This window comes from Zootermopsis nevadensis, unplaced genomic scaffold, assembly GCF_977971745.1.
Source record: "Zootermopsis nevadensis isolate Lab colony 2312 unplaced genomic scaffold, Znev_1.0 Znev_ptg000020l, whole genome shotgun sequence".
Taxonomy (NCBI): Eukaryota; Metazoa; Arthropoda; class Insecta; order Blattodea; family Termopsidae; genus Zootermopsis; species Zootermopsis nevadensis.
The window spans coordinates 4,858,783-4,883,272 of NW_028259152.1; the positions used below are offsets into that span (position 1 = coordinate 4,858,783).

Consider the following 24,490-nt stretch of genomic DNA (forward strand, 5'->3'; position numbering starts at 1 on the left):
TTCCTTTAATGTCGAAAATGCCCAAAATAGGCAGCAGTTCCTTCCTCCATCTGTTTCCCTCTGCCCTGTCGGGGATCGATCCCGGTCGTCCAGTTCCACGTAAAGTAGAAGTTATATTAGGCCTTGTCGAAATTGTTCAAATAACTTGGGCTCTGAGGTGAAACATGCAGACCAGATGACACGACATACTCGTTGTATTTTAATTTTATGAATTTCAAAGAACGCATGGCTTCCATAGAAAGTATTCATTCTCAGCAGTGTGTCAGAACAGACACGGCACGCGTGCGCGAAAGTGTTAGGAGTAGGTTGGTATCTCATTGCACTGGCCACAGCGCTCAGTCGAACAGTCGAGAGAGAGGGTAGAGTGCGGACTGATACGCAGAGCTGGTGGCTACACGTGTGACTGAAATCGTGAGTATTCATCCATTTGTAGCTTAACCTAACTTAGCATTAACTCAAAACTGGCGCGAAACTGTAAACTTTACGAAGTAGCCATTTCGTGTCGTCTGCGTGGAAGATAGGAATATGACTCTCAACCCTAGTGTACGTCAAATTATTGAACTGAAAGAGCATTAGGTGGTCGAGACAGTACACGTGAGAGAGAAGTGGTCTTGCTGTTAACATCAGCAAGAAAATAAGTAGTTCACTGAATATGGTCATTCTATAAGCAACAAGCAGAGTTCACTGGGGTTGGTGTTGTGTTGCTTCTTCCCGATACGTAACCCACGATAATCTGTAAATTATGCCCTTTCCTCCCCATGTCAAGGTCTCAGGGCAGCAGAATTGGCACCAGAAGTGTTATATTCGCACGAGACATGTGACATCCACAGACGGGCAGTGACGTTTTCGAGGCCAGCTGTGCACAAGAAATTCCATGAATGGTAACCTAGATAGAAACTGTTTGTTTCGCAAGTGTCGCTTTGTTTTGTTGGCGCTGCTATGCACGTATCATGTGCGCAGTCACAGTCAGGTTCCCCTTAAATATCAAGTCAATGTCAGTCACCTTCACAATACAGCTACATCTATCACAAATCAACTCGTTACTTCACACTAACGCTCACTCCTTCCGAGTGGTGTGGCGAAAACAAAACTTGTATTCTGAAAGTACCAGATACAGCTATCTAGACTGCTTCATTTTTTCTTGTTTTTCCTCGTCCTGTCAGGAAAATATCCAAATAGAACCTTCCAAATCTTTATGTGTTCACAATTCATGATCATCTAATTCCACACAATACGACATACGTTATTGGAATGTCATTAACGTTCCTTAACGATGATATATCTGGCAATGGTAGTCTTCTGGGTTCTAACACCGTGTAGACTTGTAGGTAGATTCCAACACATACATACCGTCTCCAGTAATGAAGAAAACCCAGAAAAAATACGCCATCCTCAGCGTCTTGAGAATATCAAACCTCACACATTACACATCTGAAAGACTTTGGTGACGCCTGATTTTTAATCGGGAAGTAAAATTGGAAATCATAAGTTTTTATGAACTGCCGGTACAACTTCTAACGTCTGACGTCTTCCTCATTAATATCAAATGTAATCGTAATTCGCACAGTAATTTTGACGAATAGTGAGTACGGACATTCAGGCATCTCCACTGTGCGAACAACACAAAATGTAATAACCGCTCCTGCAGCCATCAACACGTCTGACAGCCTCGGATATCACCGGAAAATTGAAATTTAGGAAAACGCTAGCATAACCGAATAATATATGAATAGGAAAAACTGGATCACGCGAGGTTATCTCAGACAAGCTCCTCGCTTCATTAACTGGAAGGAACTACAAGGTGGGCTGCATCGTACCTCACAGTTCCCACACAGGACTGGACTTCGCCATATATAGTAGGATCGGGCATTGGTTTCAAGGCCTTGGTGTGTTTACGGAATATTAGCGTTGAGACACCGGTGTTAATCTGATTATAAAAAGGAAATCCCACCAAACAATTTGAAGCTCTTTAAATTCTGATTTAAGTTTACAAGGCGTAGAACAATACTGCTCTGTACACCTAGGACTACTGCAGTTTATACAGACTATGGCCGCCAAATTGCATGCTTCAAGGCCACTGAAGTACACTCTCCCCCCCACCACCCGGCTCTAAGTCACCAGTACAGCGTTGCTGGCTTTGCTACGGTGCGATTTCTGAGCTGTATTCACTCGCCTGAGCTCTCTATGATTTTGCTGTGACCTTGAAACATTCAATTTAGCGACGCCTACTGTAACAACAAAAGGAATGAGCAAGACGAGTAAATAATTTGTCAGGCTCGGTTTACACATTCTAAGCATCAATCGGAGTCTTGGTAGATCTATGAATATGTTTAGTCTTTAGCAATTACGGAGGCAGCAGGCACCTTTGAAACGTCGGTAAACTTTTAGAATATTTCACGGCGCAACAATCCAGAAGTCATGTTATTTTCCACAATTGTTATTCGATGTGATGAAACAAAAATACGGATCTCTTGTGTCAGTGTGTCTGAAGCAAATGAATCGACAGTGAGTCGTTAAACGGCGTCACACGAGCAAGACATTCTGCAAACTTCCGGTCGCTTATGGTGTCACCAGTACTTGGCCACGGCTGCAGTTATGATGAAAGACTTTGCGGTTTCTTGTTCCCAAAATAAATGCTGTACGTTCTGAAATAACATGGCTCAATCCCGTTGTAGCTGGTTTCTCCTACAAAGTGGATCCGTGTTTGACGTCTGTGTAGGTGTTGACAAAGTTTCACAGTCGAACTTTTTTACCCCGTTTTCTTGTCAGCCATTCCACGACCCTTGTATTCTGCAGCTTTCATCTGTCCTTCACGGATTACGCCGAAGCCATATTTTAATTGTCTTCGCTGTATTTTTGCATAATATCGGTTTGTACTGGGAGTCTCTTATTTCCCGTTCTGTTATGATGGGTTCATCATTTTTCTCTGTAAATATTAACTTTTGAATTTAATCAATAAATACTGAGTATCTTCTACGTACCTTCGTCTTCATTTTGTATATTCTGGTACATCTCTTGACATTTCTGTCTGAAGTAGTTAACATGTGATATATACTTGCATTACAGAATTACTTAACAGGAGCTGGTTACTTTTCTTCAGAAGTAATTAATTTTAGTTTGTTCATGATATATTTTTTCGTGAAACTATTTTTTATTTAGGCATGCTGCCTATCAGACACCTTAAGCATTCGACGTGCGTCATTAAGTAAACAGCAATAATCACTTTTAAGTATTGGTGGTGCAGTGTTGATCCGGAAAGCTCATTATACCGAATCGAGTGCTTGTCACTGAACCATATGTAGGCAGCCACATTAAAACCCAGTTTGAAAAGATCGCCTTCTTAGTCCTGAAGATGGAGACACTGTGTTCTCCGAAACTTTTACATCTACCTACGAGTCTACACAGCGCCAAAACCCAGACCATCATCAGCACAACCTCAGTATTTCATAAAACTTCGTAAAATAATCGAGCAACCATTCATTCTTCCAAGAGACCTTGTCCCAAATGTGCGATATTCACCAAATATTTCACCCAGTTCCTGCTTCCACAAATTGTGACTCTCAGTTGCAAAAATTAACACTTACGTAAGTTAATATGCAGATTCTATGAGAAGTTACAACAAAATTAATTGCGCGCTCGCTTTGGACAGGGCCCCTAAGTAATGGATCTTTGGTTTCCATAAAAGACGGATTATTTCTTGGTTAGCTGAGCGACAAAAAGCTTATCAAGAAGGACTCTGCTTTAAGGAGTTGACCACTTAACAAATCCTATCTCTTTTTTATAACACTTTAATTCAGAGGAATCGAATTGATGTCAGTATGATTGATAGGTTATTTAACGACGCTGCATCAGCTTCGAGGTTCGTAGACCTTTAGCGCTGAACCACCACTAAAGACATTAAGGAACGATGGGCGTGTAAAGATTTGGAAGGAAGCGACTGTTGTGTACTTCAGAGCACCGAGACATTTGCGCGGAGTGACAGAAGAATACAAAACATTTCTGTCAGCATTGCAGATTAACTCGGTCTTTAGTCGAACTGTGTACACGTGTATACTAACCTGGACGGTGATGTCAGGATGGAGACATCAGTGATATTTACTTTCATATCATACGACATCTACAGCACGTTTTAATGTTTACTCTTAAGAGTGTGAAGTTCAAGGATATTTAAATAAGTTACTTGTATTTGAATTTACACAGACTAACGTTTTAAGACGTTAAGAAGGGAAGTAAAGATGCGAATTCTGTACAAATAGTTCACCTGGCACGTGTTTTTAAGAAGCACGAACACTGAAATTGCTATAACAGAATTCCAAGTACGAAATGTCAGTGAAAGGAGACGAGGGAGATGCAAAGACAACTTTTCGCAGTAACACTAAGATGTTATGCTTTAAGTGCCTAAATGTGTCTGAATGAAATTTATATAGGAAGTTCATACGAAATATATACAATTTTACTCTAATACTGCTCATGAACCAGAAGGTACAGAGGGAATGAAAACTAAACGCATCTGAGCAGGTTATATAATAAGGTTTTCTGACCTACGTTTTAAAAATGTTTACTGAAGACATTCCTCGAGTTTGTCTTCAGTTTTAATCCACACGTTAAGCAAATCGAGGGGTTTTTTTCTTCCATCAAATGTCGACAAAGCAGTATCCAATGCTGGAACGTACTTGATGAACCTCCAAAAGCAGACTTCAAGGTGAGTTGGACAAACAAGATGGTAGACCCTTGAAGATTTCTGTCTTCTGGGTTGTTGCGCTGTGTAGTCTGGTCGATGTTTACCAACGTTTCAGAGGCCATACTGCCTCCGTCATCAGGGCGATTCATCGCTGTATGACCTCTGAAACGTTGGTTAATATCTACGAGACAACCCAGAAGACAGAAATCTTCATAGTCACCGCTGTGAAAACCTCAAATCTTACATGATAGACCCTTCATCGCCAATCCATTTTTATGGAAACTTGCGATTTACGAAATCCGTCACTCCCTTGTGGAAATGACGGAACACCTTGTCATGAAATTCCTCTGCTTGAGATGGCATTTTAACAATTCGGTGAAAAGATCTGGAAACGCCAATGGCACGAATTATAAACTTGACCGGACAGATTTATCAGGTGTGTTTAATTTCCCTCTGACTTTCACTTCATGAACAATGTTGCAGTAAAATGGAATACATTTCATGAGTACACGCTGTAAAGTTATTTTACTATAATGGCTACTACACTGATGTGTGTATTTACCATCTTTTCTTCTGTCTCACTGGGTTAGTGAGTTACTCCTTAGTGAGTGTGCTAACGACGTACATAGACTCACATCGAATGACCCTGATCTAAAATGAAACAAAATCGAGAAATTTTTTTTGGAAAATAAAGAATTTTCCTCTAAATTAATTACTTGTATAGAAAATTACTCACGTGTAAGATTTGGTATCGGTGTATCGTCCTGCTTAAGCAGTGGTTGCGAGGGTGGTCTGTATCGTTCCACTACCACCCGCGTTGTGCTGCTGTGATGTAAGGGACAGGAATACGTCGTAGATGGGGTTGTTCTATCACTACAGATGTCGTTCAGGTGCATTTGACATCGTCGTAGATATAAAATTATTCAAACACATCCAGGAATAATACTTTTTTATTTGTGGTATGTTCATGATATTCACCATTCTGCCATATTGTTGACCCGATTCTAAAAAAAAAAACTAGAATACCCTATTTGAATAAAAAATTCCATGGATATTATTCATCGTCTAGTAAATATAAAACGTAAAACGACGCTAATCCCTATCTCCGTCCGGAGATAGGGATTAGCTCTATCTAGTGGGCCCAACTGTGTAGGAACCTGAAGACGGAGATAGAGTCCCATCTCCGAAACGTCGTTTTACGTTTAATATTTACTAGACGATGGATAATATCCAAGGAAATTTTTATTCAAATGACTCTTCACCATCGTCAAGAAGTTTTAGATTTGATATAGAATACCCTAATTTAATTTTATTATATATAACAACATAATATGCTACTTATACATTAAATTTTGTCCAAATTGAACAGCGTACTTCTTGTTACAATCTTGTAACTTTAACTGATACTTAAGACATTGCTATCGTTGAATCGGACGAATTTACCAGATTTTTGTGCTCTAGGGTGTGGATTTTTTTCTGTCGTATTATTGGGCCTTCATGCGATTCTAATATCGGTATTCTAAAATATTTTAGTTATTCTCCTGTCTTTCTCATGCAGGTGAAAGTGATTACTTGCTGTGTGTTTTTTTGTGGTTAATTCTCTTGTCCCCCCCCCCCCTCTAATATAGGATAATTCTTAACTGTTTTCTATGAACTTTACTGCTACGTGATTGTGTTCGGGAAAGGGGGTGTTTGTAGCTGAAAAATTACTAAATTTATTGAATGGTAACTCTTTGTTATCGTCTTTGATTGGTGAAGAAGATTAAGGGCGTTATCATCTATGCCTGTCGCTTTTTCGCAACAGTGGGCTATGAGGTCACGTTTAAACCAATTGGTGTGCATTAGTTGTTCCAGTGGTTCCAATTGTTAGAACACGTTGTTGCAAGAATTCTTGCTGTAATTGTTTTGGTAAGTTAATTAATATTCAAGGAAAACCAGAAGATTCATGATGTTTCATGATCATTCTGCTCTTCATGAAATATTTTCCTTTTAGTTTTTGGCCTAAGGGAAGTAACACTCGCCAGAGCAGCGCTGTGAACAGGAATAAGAAAGCAATCTTTAGACTGGTTCTTACTTGCGAATTTCACAGCTTCCATTCTCATGAAATTAGATACGTTCCTAATTAGCTTGTGCATGGCTGCGATTTATTTGTCCTTCTTCGGTTTAGATCTAAAGATCTCCATTCGTGCTCATTAAATGCAACTAAAAACGAAAGTTACAGTTGGAAACCTACGAGCAAAACAGGCATACAGCATATCATTATTACGTTAGGAACAGCTGATACCATCTGCTGTGGAGCTGCTCGTGGTACAAGCCAAGTACGTCAGCTGACTGACGTCACAACAGGAGGTGGTATAATCTGGCGAATCCGCCTCTAGTTCCTAGAATGTCAACAAATATCCCCCGCCAAAATGTTGAAACTTCATCGCTGCATACGTTCTTCGTATATGACTAATAAGAGAATCCAATAGTCCGTCACCTCGCATTTCTTATTAGTCTCACTTACACGCAACAAGTCTTCCTGTGTCTGCGGTTTTCACCAGAGGAATTCTGGGTTCCCCGAGGTACTGTCATCGAAAGTATGTTTTCTTTTTGATTTTTTGAGATCCAAGTAACCAGAATGCATTACATGTTTTGGGAGTAGCGATTTCCTGAGCAACATAAATGTAGTGAGAATTCAGGTTGTCACGGTGGCGAGTATAAAAATGGCTGTCTTCTGGGTCTTCAACGTAAGTGCAGAGATGGCCTACAATATTATCATGTCTTTGTTCTCTTCTTATTTTATTTGTGCACAACTTCGTAATTTGTCGCTTTCGTTTTGATCATGTTTTCTGTTATTTATCCTTCTCTTACCCCACTTAATGGTACCTGCACCTTGTCCTGGTGGTGGTGCTCGAGTACCTCAGTGACCCCAAGAGCTACTGGTAGGGCCTTCCTAGCCAGATTGGTCGAGGGGGAGAGGTCAGACTAAGACAGGTACCCTGGTCCTCCAGGTCGGGGGTTGGTCGCAAGGCTAACAACCTTGCACCGTAAAAATGAAGATGTTTCGAAACTTCAATCAAAGCCTCGGACAGACGGACCTAGCAGAGGACCGAATGGAAGAGGAGAATTGAGGAGGCCATGGACCGAATACGGACCGGAGAGCCATAGAAGAAGAAGAAGATCCTTGTCTTACGTTTTCTCCTTGTTCTCCTTTATACAGATTTCTAGATGTGAATAGAGGCTTTCACATAGGTGCTGTACAGATTCTAACACTTATGTTGGTCGTGATGAGAAACAATGTCCTTACAGTAGAAAACTATGTTTTCGTGTCTGCCTTTACAAGTTTAAAATGCTTGGGTGCCCCAACATTCCTGGTGAAATATAAAGTTTCAGATTCTCATCAGACATGAAATCAATTTAACTTATCGTGAATTCAGCACAAAGGAATGAAAGAAAGAAAAGAGTAAATCGTTATAGGTACTCCACTTCAGTCGAACGTAAATTTTGGCGAGGTTAAGAGAGACCCTGGAGTTATTATGAAGTTGCTTAAGTAATGTGCCGTTCATCTAAAGAGGACAAACAACGAGTTTGTCAGCTGGGAGGTATTTAACACGTTTCGAACGATGCAGCGTGCATAAAACATAATCGAACACTCGTGTTTCCTGGATTTGGCTCGGACGTACCGTCGACTTGCGTGCCAGGTGCAGCTCGTATTATGTTTCTCCTTTGCTACCGGATTTGTTCAGACGGTGATGGATGTTAAGATAAATTCTGAAGGATCAGAAAGAATGGAGTTGTAAGATGAGATGGTCTGTTTTGACGTGTACAGTGGCGTTTACAACTAAGATTTCGAGGATCACATGAATGCGGTTTATGTCAAAATTTGTTTACACAAAAGGTTATGGTTTTACGTTATATATACAATCAACCTATCTTGCATGTTAAAATTAAAAGAAGAGTGCAAAAGTGTAGACTACTCAGGCGGTGTTCATTTATTTTTTAATTAGTTCTATTCTGTTTAGCACACATCTCCGGACGTAATGTTAATTTATTGTATCTGCTAATCTGCCGCTCTACAAACACTCCAGACATCACACCGAAAAGAGCCAGAAATTTTTCTTCTCTTATTCCGCTCGAAATAACAGTTCTAAGCCTCGATGAGGAGCGCCTATGTTGGCATCAGTGTCGAATGCGTATTAAAATTTGACTGGAAAATGTGAAGAGAAAGGACGAGTCGGAAGACCAGAGGCTTACATGGGAGGATAATATTAAAATGGGTCTTAAGGAAATACGAAGGGCTTGTCAGCTCTGCTCCATGGATAACTGACGTAGTTACATTGTCATTTCATTCTACTTGTGCCAAGTGTACCCGACAATTGACCTAAATTGCTTAAATCTTAAGACTCGTTCTCTTCCTTACTTGATGTTAATAGCGTAACTGGATGATTGCTTCGCCCTGTCGTCTAGCCACTGCCTAGCTATTTATTAGTTTCATGCGTCCTGCATCCACATCGGTGCTTCGTAAAAAAAATGCCTTCTATTTCACAAATTACAGACGGCTTTGCGATGCAAAAAAATGTTCGTTCGACTTTCTGTTTAGTTTAGAGACGAGTTACGAAGATGTTTAATCTCATATTTTGTTCACAAAGCAGCAGAACCATGTAGACTGCGCGACCGAACCAATTTAAACTTGGCCTACATATAGCTCGCAAATGTCTTCTTTATAACCACATATGCCCATGACATATCTTGTTTTGGGCTCGTTTCCAGCGCAGTGCCATTCTCATCTTTGTTCGTGACGTGAATGTAGGCCCACACTCACACTTTACTCTGAAATCGAAACAAAGAAAAGAAAGCGTGTATCGTAAATACAACCCACACTCCCTTTCGTGTTCTCATTTTACAGCTTGAAGGTCGTGGAAAACAACGCATGTAAAGAAAGCACGCGTTGTACAGACCATGGCCAGAGATTCTAACTGCCCGAACAGGACGACAGACGTAAACTGCTGCTTGCACGATACATGTTTTCGGCTTTGGTACTAGATCTTCTTCCGCCATTCGGGGTTACGCTGTGAGCCTGTTCCGGCTTCAGTCCAGTCTCCGTTGACGACTCAGAGTTTTCGTAATTTTATTTTGGACACGTTATTCTACTTGTCGCCAATCTGGGTGAGAGCAACTACTCTCACCTTCTTACGTAAAAGTTCTCGCGGGCACCTTGGTGCCCATGGACGTATATGGATTGCAATCCCGACATTATTAAAACATGAGCTACTTTCGTATCGCCCTGATGATAGAGGCAGCAAGCACCTCTGAAACGTCAGTGAACTTCTACCGACTCCATGGCACATTAACCCAGAAGATAGCTCGTACACCTACTGCTCATATTTAATCACATTATATGGCATATTTACTTCTGACTGGTTTTACAGATGCTGAAGTCTGTCTCCCCTCAGCTGTCTCCGAACAGCAACTCAGAGGTTCTTGTTGTGAGGCTTAGTGTCGAACAGGAGCAATTGCTGGAGGCCCAATTCGGACGCGTCAAGAACCCACACACCACAGACTTGGTTCTGCTAGCAGCAGAAACAGGCCTACAGGAAACAGATGTGCAGGTTGGTTCCTATGACTATCCGATTTAAATCAGCCAGACAATGGCTATTCTGCATCCATCCTTCCCAAGAAAATTGTTAGAAGCGCGGAAAGTGATAAAAAATAAACATATGGAATCCTATTCACTAGGTACCAGAGGCGACTCGTGAGTCTGAGCAGTGGTAGTGCTACGCAAGAATAGTTTTTCAAAACATAACAATATAAATAAACGAAATTAAATTTACATCAGGAGAAATCCCATGTGCTCGGCGAAGGTTTAACTACTTGGAAGTCCGGAAGAGGGCGGCCATAATTTTTTACATAACTTTTTTCACTCTAAGACAAAAAAAATCATTTGCCGTAACTATGATACACTTCCTTTGCTCATTATCATTATTAGAACGAAAAATAGTCAGCACACAGAATTACTGAACACTCATTAACAATAACCACGAAACAGTTTGTGATACAGAAACCGGTCTAAAACACGTGGTACCGGACAAGGGTGTTTACTAAAAGCCGGCTGTAGGGACTGCAGCTCCGATACGCGCTCTACCAGTGAACTGCCCCTCACTCTACCGCCCGCCGCGCTCTCTGCTTTTGACCGGCTGGCCCCCCTGAAATCCTTGCAGCCAGATGATAGCCCCGTTCTGCTCCGCAGTCCTCGCCCGTGAACTTACTATCAGATCAGCCGATTAGTGGATAATGACAACGTAAGGGGCAATATTAAAATAATGATATAGAGGGGAAAAAAGTGTTACAAATTAAATAAATACAAAAGATATTTTATTTTTTAAAAAATTATAGGGGGTGCTGCAGCTCTGAGAGGTACCATGCGCAACCTCTAGCCAGTGAGCGTTTACTAGCTGTAATAACATTTATAATTTACAACTGATAAATGTTTCGGAGAACAGTCAGAGGTTAATATAGTCTGTATGAGATACAATCATGATCTTTCCAGACCAGTTATTAATCTTACAGTCTATTATTAAGGAATCCACTGTGCTTGGATGAAACTGTACAACCTGCCCCCCCCCCCCCCCAAAAAATCGTTAAAAGTTTATCCACTAACTGCAAACAGCGAGAATAATGAAAATATATATTTACATGTGAGTATGTATTTTTAAATGCATGAAAAATAATCAGTACAATTGATGAGGAATTATGTAAATTGTTCTGTTGTTCTTGGAATATATTTCTGCGGGTTGTATTTCTAAGTATTTTCATAAATGTGATGTGTCACATCCTGCTTGCTAGTATCTATGGCCTGCAACTACATATTTATCTGTCCTGTCAGTCAGTCTGTGCCTGCTACTCACCCACAAACCCTTCAGTCAATCAACCAGTCATTGGAGCAGCAGTCAATCATCACTACTTAAAATAAAAGCTGAGTAGCTGCAAATGTGTGAAACATCTTTAGTTTATAGACAAGCTACCAATCATCTTTTTCAGCACTGCCAACATCACTCTCAACAAATTAAAACAGCCTTAATTTGTTTTATATTTTCCTCACACATATTAGTGTCACCGCAAATACTTGCCCTACCTCACCAAAATTATCTGACATTAAACCTGGCCAAACAAATCACTTATTTTGGAAGTTCACATCACTAAGCAAAGATGTTAGTCTGTGTTGCATTTAATGAATTCAAGACCTGACAAATGTCTTCTTTTTTTCAGGCATGGTATGCTCAACGCCTTTCAGCCTGGAGGAAGGAACAAGGACTGTCAACCAAATTTGGCACATTCAACTAGAGGAAACTTTACAGTAAACACAAAAACACGACGAAATATTAATCCTTTAAAGCCGAAGTTCACCTATACACTTCTCCACTACAAAGATCAACTGGTTAATGCTGTTTACTGAATCATACAAAATCATAATTGCAAAATGCAGAGTTACTGACTTTTAAAGCAATTACTAAAGGGTTTTACGGGGTTAACTGGTGGAAGAAGTGAAGACAAGAACAGAGAATAAATACAGTTGTGTCTCATGATACAAATAGAGATACTGAATGCATTAAACACATTAGAGGTGTTGCAGGAATGAAAATAATATATATTCTACTGAAATATATTACAGAAAGGGTGTGTCCATCCCTTTGAAATGTCCGACTGTACACATCACATAAAGGGCAGCCTTACCACAAACCTATGATACCACAGTTTTGCAATGATTGTTCTTTAAAATGTCTTGATACATCTCAAACCTTCCACAGCTTAGTTTAACTGACTGAAACTTGTTCCCATCGTGCAAGTTCTCGAGAGCTATATGAAACAGAAATTGGCGATAGATTTATATTTCTTGCTTCTATATTGACACACTTTAAATGTCGTCATCTTTTGTGCCTACAGCTCCCATTTTATTGTAAAACAAAGAAGCCATAACTTTTGTACCAAAGGAAACAGAACAAAACTTACTAATACCTGTACAGTTTATTATAATTTTTTGTGAATGTGTTCTAACACTAAATTTACCTATTCGTAGAAATCAGATAATAGTGAGTTAATTATAAGTTTTTTTATTTTATTGACTGTAAGAAAACATTTCTGGTAGCTAGCTCACAAGATTAAATCATTTCAAATGAAAAGGCAGCCATATTTAATTGTTATTATTAAAAATATTTACTGGTAGGACATAATAAATATAGTGCAAAATATGTATAGTTTTTTTTATAATTTAATTTTAAGCATATTACAAATAAACGATTAATGAGGTGCGAGTGCCAATGGCGGTTGTTGTGGGCTGTTAGGTGACATACAGTTAAGGAACAGGGACCCACCATTTAATTATTATCACTGCAATTAGCAGTTAGCCAGGAAATGGTAAAATCATAGAATAATTCTGGAAAAGATATTTTTTAAACTAACAATTTTTATTACCTATTTATATAACAGCTGTTTATGAAGTTTTTTAAAGATATTCTGTACCTGTAAATAATAAGACAGCACTTCCCCCCAATAAACAATAAAGTAAAAGAAAAACAGTTTATAATTATTAGATATACATGTCATAAAACAACATCCCTCTACTCTGGTCATGTCTTCCTTCCTGAAAAAGCACCATTTGTGGAATACTAGTCCACAGTCTATTTTAGGAAATGACAAGTCATTATTTTTACTCACATCATATTTTACTGCCACTGACCAACCATTTCTGGTTTGACAGTATTGGTTGTAAATAAAGTTTTGCTGGATTTCAACATCAGTTCTTTTTGTAAGATTTTAATCCTTGATATATCATCACAGTATTTGCTGCCAATTTTCATCACCATAAAACTATTCTTATGGAAACTAAGAAGAAATTTTTGGGCATTTGAAATAGCACAGTATTAAAATGTAGGATCTTGTATTAATATTTGATGATTTACAACTGTAATTGATATTTGCATATTTTTGAAGGGGGCAATAATTATGATCAATATGCCCGTTCATTAATCAAAAAGTAATATTTCATTACTTAATTTTAATTGCATATCTACATATATGTCACAGCACATTATTATTATACATACTGTGAAGTGTAACAGAAAAACCTTCGGTAAGCTGATACTAATTCTCTCATTCTCTATAGTACAAGAGTATAGATTCAACCATCATTATAGCATGTCTACTGTTCATGTAGTGATATCCAGAGCCCAATTTTAATTAACATAATTTGGTTTGCAGAACAAGTTAATTGTGAAGTAGCTGATTTGTCACTTAAAAAATTGGTTTAATAATTCAAATGACAGGGCACCCATAGTACTGACTCAGTAAGTATTAAGTAAATGTTATTAGTTATTAATATTTATGTTTACCTTTCAATATATACCTGCTAATAATTGCATATATATAGATATATATATATATATTTAAAGATGTGATGATGTATTTTAATTGTTTACAATGTACCAGTTCGGTATAAAACATAAAATATGTGCAGCTGCTAGAATAAATGAGGTTGTTCAATAATATTATCTTCACCTCTGTACTATGACTCCCTGCACCAGGCAAGCAAAAACCTGTAAATTCTAACAAATACTATGGGAACACCATCTCATCATTGAACACACATTTGTCCAATAAATACTAATATCGAGATGTGCGTATGTGAGAAATGACCTTAACATTTCTGGACTGAGTTTACTGTAAGCCAATAACTCACATAACAGGGACAATAAATTATAGATATTGAGCTGGAGGGAAGGCACTGGACTGTACCACTTCTGAGTCTTTAACACAAGTTTTCATACTAGTTACCGCATTTTGAAATGGCTGGAATTACAGTGAAACCTACAAAGATAGCCACAAAAATTTATGAAGTGCTTAGATGTGCACAGAGTAGAAACTCTCAGTCACACTAGAATATTAGAGTCATTATGTCAGACATTTTCTATACTTAAAATAGGAGGAATAGTCATTGGATATGATCCACACTTTAGCTGTGTACTTTTCTCTTAAGAAACGCATTTTCATGTATTGCATCTCCATTTCCCACATTTTAACCAATAAAACTGTGGAAAATTTATATAACTTTAAAATTGTAAGTGAAATCAAGTAACTTGTCAGGACTTCTACTGTTATATAACAATCAGATAGAAGGTGAAGTAAATCCTTACTTGAAACATACAGTACAAATCAGAACATACTGCGATACGGAGATCTATTTTGTACAAAGTATGTCATAAACTTAGGTTTTCACAATGGATAAAGCACGGATGCGAATCAACTTGCTGTTAATACTGGCCTCAAATTCTGAGTCTGAAACAGATAATGATGAAGGTGAACCTTCTTTAGCATTGGTACCAAGTACAAGGTGAGTGAAGAGTCTGGTAGTATTTCCATAATATTCAAGTTGTGATCTCAGCAGTGCCTGAAGTGTTGGGTGGAAGTAACTGATCCTTTTCTCAAGAAACTGAGTTAGTTCTGAAAGGAGGAAAGCATGACATGTCACCAGTTCCTTGGCTGACACCTCAAGAGATTTTTTCTCACGTTCAAGTTTCACAACATTACTAGCTGTCCGCTCCCGTTCTTCCAATTTGTGAACTTTTGCTGCAAGGTTGCGCCATTCCTGAAGTAGCTGCTCACGGCGCTGAAATGCTGAATCAACACTATTAAATATACCACCATACTTCTTTAATGGCTCCAGAAATGTTCGCTGGTTAACTGATGAGAGATCTCGTGCAGAATTATATAACTGAAACAAAAAAGTATATTGCTTTGAAGTTTACTTCCTAGCATAACTACATAGCAATATATTTATTTCATAAATATAATACATTATTACTAAGACTATAAAACATATGTTTCAAGATCAGGCAAGAATTTTGTAGGGTAATATTATTTCCCAGAGGTTACAGGAAAATAATTCCAGCATCTGTAATATTACAAATGTTATACTAATATAGGGGTCCACAGTGGCCACGCAGTCTGAGGCATGGGCCTTGTGCCGCTTGGTTGCTGGGACCGTGGATTCGAATCCCACTCAAGCCATGGATGTTTGCGTTTTTTGGTGTTGTGCTGTCCTGTGTACAGGTAGAGACCTTGCGACAGGCTGATCCCTCGTCCAAGGAATCCTACCAAAATGTCTATAGATCAAGCCAACAAAAAGTTGGGACCTGCAGTGCTCAGGCACTTGAAGAACGGGTCGTTCCCAGTATCCCAGTATACTAACATAATATTATACATTTAATTGATTTTTTAAGACACAAGTTATGCTTACATTAGGTGAAGTTCTACACAAACCTACAACAGTAAGAGCACTAAATCATAAGCCTGGCTTTCCTTATATAAAAAAGAACAGTAAACATATTGTGGATTATCAAATATGTCAGCTCAAGCAGTAATGCACCTTATGTATACACAATTCAAGTCTTAATCAGAGACCCATATTTCTTTAGTTTTCTTCAATGTCTCCAGACAATTGCTGAATAGTTTTTTAAAGCAACACCACAACTGCATATTTAAATGGGATGGCAAAAGAAAAATGAAATCATAACGTTTTTGATCCAAGAACCTCACTAACAATCCAAATTTTGTACACCTCAACTGCAGGCAACAACACAAATGTAGTTTATTTAACATTCCTGTAACAACTGTACTGGTTACATGGGGCCAATGATATGAAAGGATAATCACTTTCAATGAACTCGAAAGGAGTAGGGATTAAATGGCCATGATCTAAATCAAATTTACATCCCAGCATTCATGTGAAGGGACTGAGGACAACCATAAAATACTTCAGTCACATGTCCTCATGTCCTAAAAGCTGTCCCACTACATGCCACGTAGGTGTTTGGGGGGATAGCTCCTGCTTAGCGTCACACCCTGGCCACACTTTACCCCCAAGAAAGGAACCCACAACCTTTTGGACAGGAGGCTGGGACTCATGACCTAACTGAATTTAAAACCAATTGCGTTCCAAATACAGTCGGAAGTATTACAACCTGAGCCAACCTGCTTAGTAAACAACAGAATACCTACCTGTGAGGTTACAGAGTGATAATCTTCTACAAGCTTCCTCAGCTCAGCATTCTGATGACAAAGTGCACTCCCACTTAAGTCTGTTGTAATTTTCTGCTCTGACTTTATTACAGATGCTACATTTTCAAGGTACTTCTTCATATCTTTCTGAAGTCTTCTTGTAGTTTCTTCAATGCTGCCAATAAAAGTAGTTACATAGGTGTTACAGCAATGCAGGAATTTTGAATAATGGTATAGTAGCCATTCCAAAAACTATACAGTTCCATCTCATGTAACAAAGATGAAAGGAGTCTGGCCCTTCTTTAGGAGTGACTGACCTTGTGCCACTCCAGCATAAATAGACTCACAAGTACAGGAATGGTCAGTTTGGGTATACAGATTGGATCCCAGGTAGCAAAGTCTGAAGCAATGCATTTACACTAATAATATTGTGACGTCAAATGCTTAACATTAGATACATGATAAGAAGTTTGAGATATACTGATGCGCTTAACACAAGAATCTTAATACATAACCTCACCTTTTCAGAAACCAACTTACTTTTGTAGTCTTTGAAATACAATCTCCAAATTTCGTTCATCTATCTTAGCAAGAACAAGCGGAGCTGGACTTGGCTTGGTGGACAAGTAATTTCTCCTCAAGGGATTCCTATAATTTACATGCATTAGTTTTATTTGAAGACAGGACTACATTTCACCAGTATTCCATTACCATAGCAAAATAAAACCTTACCAAGTCATTTTTTAACATGACAAAACTATCGAAATACCACTACAAGACCCCCACACATTCCGAACATGTAAGTGAAACAGTGGGGCGAAGGACAGAAGAATAATCAAATTTACAGTAGAACATTTCCAACATCTACGATTCCAATGATTGTATCCACCACAAAGACACAACACATGAACGGTGGTATATGTTATAGTTTACTAGATGACTGACAGATGTCATCATCTACATGTGTAAAGCAACAAAATTGTGTGTCTACATGATAAGTTCACATTTGCGTAAATACAGATGGATAAGTTCTATATATCGGTCTCATCTACCGTTTTCAGCACATGTAAAAATAGTATAATGTGCTCACAGATGACACCTGATGCAATTTAGTTTAGGGAACAGACTGTTGCTGTAACGTTATGTAGGTTATGTGGGTTTAAGGTTCTTAAATTCTAGTACTTTTCCGTTCGAACTGATGAACGCAATCATTAATTACCAACGACTTGGACGCAAACGATTGAAGATATGTTAGCTGTGAAGTTTATACTTTTGTAATATGTGTAATGTTTCTAGGATATACTCAATATCAACATTCTTATCACTTTAAGAACAGATTAATAGAAAATGAAAACAGTAAAAGGAGAGGTACTGTTATTCAGAGCACCCACGGATGACATTGACGGGGATTATGATCCCTACAGAACGAAGTTAGAAGAAGCGGGATTACGTACCAAAAATGTTACTGTATTAGATTTCGAATACTGTAACTTACACGTGTTGGAACAAAAAATTAAAAATCCTAGTCTGTTTTCAGGTAAATGCCTCCAAATTTGCAACTTGATTTCGAATTATAAGCATGATTTTTAGTACAAGGCTGGGATTAAGACACTACAAAAATAGAAATGTACCCAATATTTATTATTAAACCGTAAATTGTGTAGTCATTTATTATCTATGTATTTTTGGATGCATCAATTCATGGTGTGTGCTAGTGAGGTTAATTTGCAGGCCGCATATATATATATATATATATATATATATATATATATATATATATATATATATATATATATATATATATATATATATATTGAATAACACAAACTTTATTACATACTGCTAAGAAGGTTGCTCTATAAGTGAATGCAGAAAAATATGTTCATGTATCATTATAAATCCGGACATAATTGTAAAAAAAAAATGGTGGCTAATATTACTTTCGAACTGTGGCAGACTTAAAATATTTGAGAATGACAGTAACAAATTAAAATTACATTTACCGATGAATTAGAAACAGACTAAATTTGGTCAATGCCTCCTACCATTCAGTTCAGAATAGTTTACCTTCTCACATATCTAAAAGGACATAATTAATATATGTACTATAATGTTACCCTGTTTTGTGTGGATGTGAATCTTGATCCCTCAACCCAAGAGTGAGTTTGAGAATGGGGTGCTGAGAACCTAAGGGAAGGTAACAGGAAGCTGGATAAAATTTTATAATGAGGAGCTGCATAATTTTTACTCCACACACAATATTGCTAAGGTGATAAAATCAAGAATGAAATGGGTGGAGCATACAGCATGCAGTGGGTAGATAATTAAATATGCACCCCAGATTTTATTCAGAAAACATAAGCATAGATGGGGGTCAGTATTAAAATTAATCTTAAGAAAATATGGTGTAAGTATGTGGACTGGATTTGTATGTCCCAGGATAAGTACCAGTAGTTTGGTATTGTTAACATGCTAACGTCCCATGGAATGTGATGAAGGTAGGATACAATCATGCAACCATCGATGCACAAACCCACAAGTTAAATCACTGTTCATTGTTAAAGCAAACTTAAGTGCCCAAATATAAGATTAACAACACAAGATGGAACTCCTTGTCTCTTAAACTGGTTAAAATACCGATCAAGTAACCAGTTTTTTAACCACATAATCATTTGTCCCTTCTGTGATTCCATTCTTGTATTTTGCACTTAAATGAAAACTTCTGTAATGTAGATTGAACTTTATAATTAAATGCTTGATACTATGCATTTCAGGGCTTGTGTTCACAAGTCCACGAGCCGTCAGAGCAGTTGCATGCATCAAGGATGCAAAAAGCTTGCTTGGAGGGTGGCAGAACCACCCAGTTTTTGTTGTTGGAGAGGGAACTTCAAATGTCCTAAAGAAATTGCTGCACTTGAATGGGAAAGGAAGCACCACAGGAAATGCAAGTGCTTTAGCTGATGAAATTTTCCAAAGTGAGTTACAGGGGACAACTGAAGGACACATGAATTAAGCTTTTTTTTCCCACAGCCTTCAAATTTCACCATGCCTCCATGCATTCCTTGTCTGATCCTATCCACATGTCTGGCATATCACAGCCTCCTAAATGTGACTGTCCTAACAATGCCAAGTGACTATAAATAACAAAGTTTTTTGCAGTGTAATATCCTAAGTAGCTAATCTACTTTGTCCTTCTAGGTCCAAACAGTTTCCTGACAATTTTTTTAACACCGCGTATTTATGTTATCCATCAAAGAAGGGGGTCATGTTTTATGCCTTACAAAATCACTGGCAAAATTAGTTTTTTTTTATCCTGACCTTAAGCATTTTGGAAAGTAGACAACTTGATAATAGTTTTTGAACTGAATAATGAAAGCAGATTACACTGTTCTCAATTTAATCATGTTCATTGTTTATATTTATTAGCACCTTCCCAGATACTTGGTAAATTTGGAATAATTTTCAAATTAAATAAAGGGATGCAGTCATCATTCGTTTGAGGGTACTGTTACAGCATTTAGCTGGTGTAACTATGGAAAATCACTAGAAACTTTAGTGTGGCCAGAATTTAACCCCAAGAACTCCTGAATATGAAGTAAGAATTCTAACCACTGCACCATGATTAACTGGTGGGAGGACAGTGTAAAGACAATAGCTTTTGTAAACATGTAACTTTGATGAAACTGGATCAAGATAGGTGGTCTTTTGTGATAATAGTGATGGACCTTCAGTTTCCATAACAGGGAATGTGTTAATAGCTGTGAACTGCTCATAAAAGATTAAATGCAGTAGAGTGAGTTAGTTAATAGTTCAAGTCAAGAATTGACAAGGGTAAATTTTATGTTGTTTTTTTAATTGCAGGTAAATATGAGCATCCTTTATTGTTTCCGTGTGGAAATCTGAAAAGGGATGAACTCTCAACTAAGTTATCTAGCAAACATATCAGAGTCATTGCAGTTACAGTGTATCAGACACATGTTCATCCACAGTTAGAGCAAAGGTTGGATGAAATTGTATTGCAGAATTCTGGTTTTCCGGAGACAGTGGTATACTTCAGTCCATCGGGAATGAAATATACAATTCCTATCCTTGAGAAAATGCAAGTACCTTTACACCAGTTGAAGGTATGACTTCCATCTTAACAAGCTAGTAAGTTAAAAGCTTTTAACTTAAGAAAGGAAGGAACTATTTTTAAGCCCAGTTAAAGGTTACAGAATGCAACTGTAAGGTAAATTGAAAATGCAGTGCACCCACTTAGCACATTCAGAAGATAAATAATAAGTACTGTAACTACAGTGTAGGTAGATACCAATATTTTGGGGAAACATATTGCCTCCAATTTCTGGGCTGAAGTCAGCCCTCCTCTAATTAGGGTTAAGTCTCTTTCCGCTTGGCAGTCATCTTCCAAAAGCTTTTCCCTTGTATCACTATCCTTTGGTTTTTAAAGAAGATGGTGTTTTAGAAGTCTGTTTTTGGCCAGGGAGCATTCTATTTAACATGGATTAACTATTTCTTTCTTTTGTCCTGTATTATTCTAAAAATAGTTTTAAAATATATTAAAATTGTCCGTCAATCACAATAAAGTAATATAAGATAATTAAATGGTTAAAATATTATCCTTTGTTCCGTATCGATACAATATCAATGATATATAATACATCAACAAATGTTGATACAATGTGAAAAATGAAGAAATGATACGAAAATTAAAAATTAGTAATTGAATTAAGAGTTTATAACATACACCTGATGACGGCTCTATGAAAGCTGAAACATGTCGAGAATGTTCCAAATGTAAATCGAGTACTCGATACGGAACAAAGGATAATATTTTAACCATTTAATTATCTTATATTACTTTATTGTGATTGACGGACAATTTTAATATATTTTAAAACTATTTTTAAATAAAATCACAATATGATGCACCTACAATATCTAATATCCTGTATTATTCTGTTTACCAAATACATATTTAGTTCCATCCACGTAGTTTCAGGTTAATTCTGTCTAATTCAGTACCAGTACAGTTCTTATTACTTGTTAAAAATTTAATTTCCATTGATTGGATTGTTCAAACATTTTTTCTTCATAACCTAAGATCCACTTACATTATAAAAGTGTGCAGACTGCATCACTATAAAACTTCAGCTTTGTTCTTTCCTTTCTTGTCATTTTATGTTATTTTCTTCAGATTAGTTAATATCAATGTATATTATTGTTTACACTATATATAAATGTCATCTCAAGTAATTAAAATGTGAAATTTGTTCTGCAGTTGAACTGAAAATTACTTTACCTCATATTCAGTCTCATGTACCTTAACAATGTATACATATCCCTACAATGTAGGAAACAATCTGGCCCCATTTCTTTTTCAGTTGGTTGCCATTGGGCCCACAACAGCAGAAGCAGCTCTTTCTGAATATAAATTGAAAGTGTGGTCAGTAGCTTCAAAACCAACACCAGAACATCTCTTAGAAGCTGTTCTAAAATTATAATACCTATAATTTTAGAATGATTTTGGTCTTTAATAAATATTACTTATCATCACGATAAAAATATGGCAGTACAGTTATAGTAAACGTAAGTAAAAATATAAAAAATTAATAACAGACTCTTACAATGTGAGAGAAAATTCTTAATAAGCCTTCACATAACAAATTTATTATTAGAGTATCTGTAGAATAGAATATTGTTGCAATGCAAGATGTCAGGATACAAATTAATGATTTTGAGTATAAAATGTGTTGGAATGGTGGTATGGGGCCTGTCATTATGAATGATATTTGTGATTTCTCTCTGTTACAAATAACATGTATTTTACAGTATCTGTGTGAATAAAATATCTCTGCTATTAATTAATTAATTGGTCCTTAATAAATTTGCAAGTGAAATTAAATAAATATTTGGTAGATGAAGAATATTCCTCTTAAAAGTTGTAGGCACTAATTAAATAACCATTAAGTGTTATTTACATTTATTTCATAGAATGTGATATTCTGAAGATTATAAACATCAAGTCATACAATGGTTGTAAATGTTCATATACATGCATCTATTTATGACCTGCCGTGAACTTTACTAACGTGCTGAATGAAAAACAACCAACTCACAATCTGTACATGTGGTTTAACAATTCAAATTTCTAATAAACTTTAAGGCTGTGGTACATAATTATTTTTGTGTACTTTACCTTGTACGAAGTCTGATCAACAAATACGAAGACTTAAAACAATGAAAACTAATATTCAATTTTATGAGGGTGGGAGGTTTGGACACTTCTTTATATGTTAACCACCACCCTTGACAAACCTCTTCTGACATCACCATAAAACTAACTCCTTTCTTAATATCAGTCACGAATTACAAGGTGATGAATTTCTTCAGTTATATTTTGTAAATATTCTCAAAAAATGTAATTTCCAACTTGACCCTATATTAATGACTGCAATTAATGTACCCATAGTTTCGTTATATAAACGAACTGTACTAAAGAACAAACATGGAACTTTGAATATATTTTGGTTAAATTGCTTGCCATGACATACGATAAATTAACATAATTTACAATGTAATTTGTTCAAAATAAATATAATTTACTTTGTGATTCATAATTTCCTGTTTCAAGAACAAAGAGTTTTGCATTTTGAAAACTCATGTATCATATGCCTTGGCTAGTATTATCATGTGCAGTTTTAATACCAGGAAGGGTATTAGCATTAAGCTTTTGAGGAAGGACATACATGGGGTGGCCCAGAACACTTTTCGATCAGACCCATATTGAATGGAAACAGTGTGATGGAAGTAGAAAAAGAATAAGATATGGATGGCCTATATTGATGTTAAATGTGTGTATAGCAGACGGAAGGTTGTACGGTGCCGTATTTCAAGATTATCGATGTAAAACGAATTTCCGGCTTAACTGGTTGGTGATCGTGTGAAATACAGTAAAATGCCCGTTTTGCTGAAGAGTGGAATTCGTATGTTTCAAATATTAATTTATAATTCTTTCGGCGGTAGATGACAAAAGGCTGAGCATTGATTTTTCGTTTAACTTTGGATTTACACTCGGAGGAAATAAATTATAAATTATAGTCACGTTTTTATTTGTATAAACTACTGTATTTTTATTACTACGTCGTCCATCTTAATATGATTCGTTTCACATCGGCAGATTTATCGAAATTTGTTTTTATCATCCGCGATTTATATAACCGTACACATGAAACTGTAAGGCTAAGAACCGCTTGTGTTGAAGTTAATTTGCGAAGAATGGAACTTTTGTCTTTTACGGCTGAAACTCGTGAGATAACTTAACATTCCTCAATACTTTAACATAGCAGCCATATTATGTTGCATGAAGACTGCAGATTTCGATTGGCAGTGTGATTGAAGTATTCTTTCCTATAGTGATTTTTTGGAGGGTTGGCTGTTTAACATCGTATTATATGAGACAGTCATATTTATTTGACTTAATAGTTCAGATGAGAGATAACAATGCAGTAATAATTACTGAACTGGTAAAGGATGTGTTGGAATCTATCGTAGCTAATACAAACTACGGGACTTCAATGCGGGTACAGAAGGAAATTATGGGAAACCTAATTCAACGTAGCTTGGTTTAATGATCCGAAAAGGATTAAGTGGATTTGAATCAGGAACGCTTTGTATAACGGGGCACTCATTTTTGTTGAGCATGGTTATGTTAATTGAAGAATTTCAAACCAATATCCCAGCCTGAGAAAAACCACGACAAACAATATAGAAAGTCGA

The 24,490-nt window shown here is 37.0% G+C and overlaps 4 protein-coding genes across 11 annotated transcripts in view; 2 read left to right on the forward strand and 2 right to left on the reverse strand.

The window, feature by feature from the left end:
- Positions 1-5,511, reverse strand: part of LOC110831346 (uncharacterized) — a 137,938-nt gene extending 132,427 nt beyond the window's left edge. For all 4 annotated transcript variants that reach the window (XR_015535936.1, XR_015535935.1, XM_087351812.1 and 1 more), the window contains exon 1: positions 5,418-5,511. The gene's annotated coding sequence lies outside the window, so the exon portion shown is untranslated. The remainder of the gene's footprint in view (positions 1-5,417) is intronic.
- Positions 251-13,236, forward strand: LOC147873266 (homeodomain-only protein-like). Of its 2 annotated transcripts, none has more exons than XM_087351815.1 (3): positions 251-411; positions 10,093-10,272; positions 11,930-13,236. In XM_087351815.1, exons 2-3 carry the CDS (start codon positions 10,093-10,095, stop codon positions 12,002-12,004), a joined length of 255 nt encoding a protein of 84 aa, XP_087207941.1. In that variant the 5' UTR covers positions 251-411; the 3' UTR covers positions 12,005-13,236. The 2 variants fall into 2 exon arrangements, with proteins under 2 accessions (XP_087207941.1, XP_087207942.1); XM_087351816.1 differs by lacking the exon at positions 251-411 and adding an exon at positions 7,227-7,245.
- Positions 13,105-24,490, reverse strand: part of LOC110831343 (bridging integrator 3) — a 34,676-nt gene continuing 23,290 nt past the window's right edge. The window contains exons 1-4 of one of the 3 annotated variants that reach the window (XM_022067232.2): positions 17,447-17,604; positions 17,255-17,362; positions 16,715-16,889; positions 13,105-15,428 (exon numbers count right to left, since the gene is read on the reverse strand). In XM_022067232.2, coding sequence (XP_021922924.1) covers positions 14,922-15,428; positions 16,715-16,889; positions 17,255-17,362; positions 17,447-17,454 — 798 coding nt within the window. In that variant the 5' untranslated portion in view covers positions 17,455-17,604 and the 3' untranslated portion in view covers positions 13,105-14,921. Of the gene's footprint in view, positions 15,429-16,714; positions 16,890-17,254; positions 17,363-17,446; positions 17,605-24,490 lie in introns of those variants that run through there. The other 2 variants (XM_022067233.2, XM_087351811.1) reach the window with 2 other exon arrangements.
- LOC110831344 (uroporphyrinogen-III synthase) lies at positions 17,750-22,579 on the forward strand. 2 transcript variants are annotated; one of them, XM_022067236.2, is made up of 4 exons: positions 17,750-18,251; positions 19,489-19,689; positions 20,576-20,863; positions 22,096-22,579. In XM_022067236.2, the coding sequence occupies exons 1-3, from the start codon at positions 18,062-18,064 to the stop codon at positions 20,842-20,844; spliced, it is 660 nt and encodes a 219-aa protein (XP_021922928.1). In that variant the 5' UTR covers positions 17,750-18,061; the 3' UTR covers positions 20,845-20,863; positions 22,096-22,579. The 2 variants fall into 2 exon arrangements, with proteins under 2 accessions (XP_021922928.1, XP_021922926.1); XM_022067234.2 differs by having other exon boundaries at positions 17,755-18,251; positions 20,576-20,838.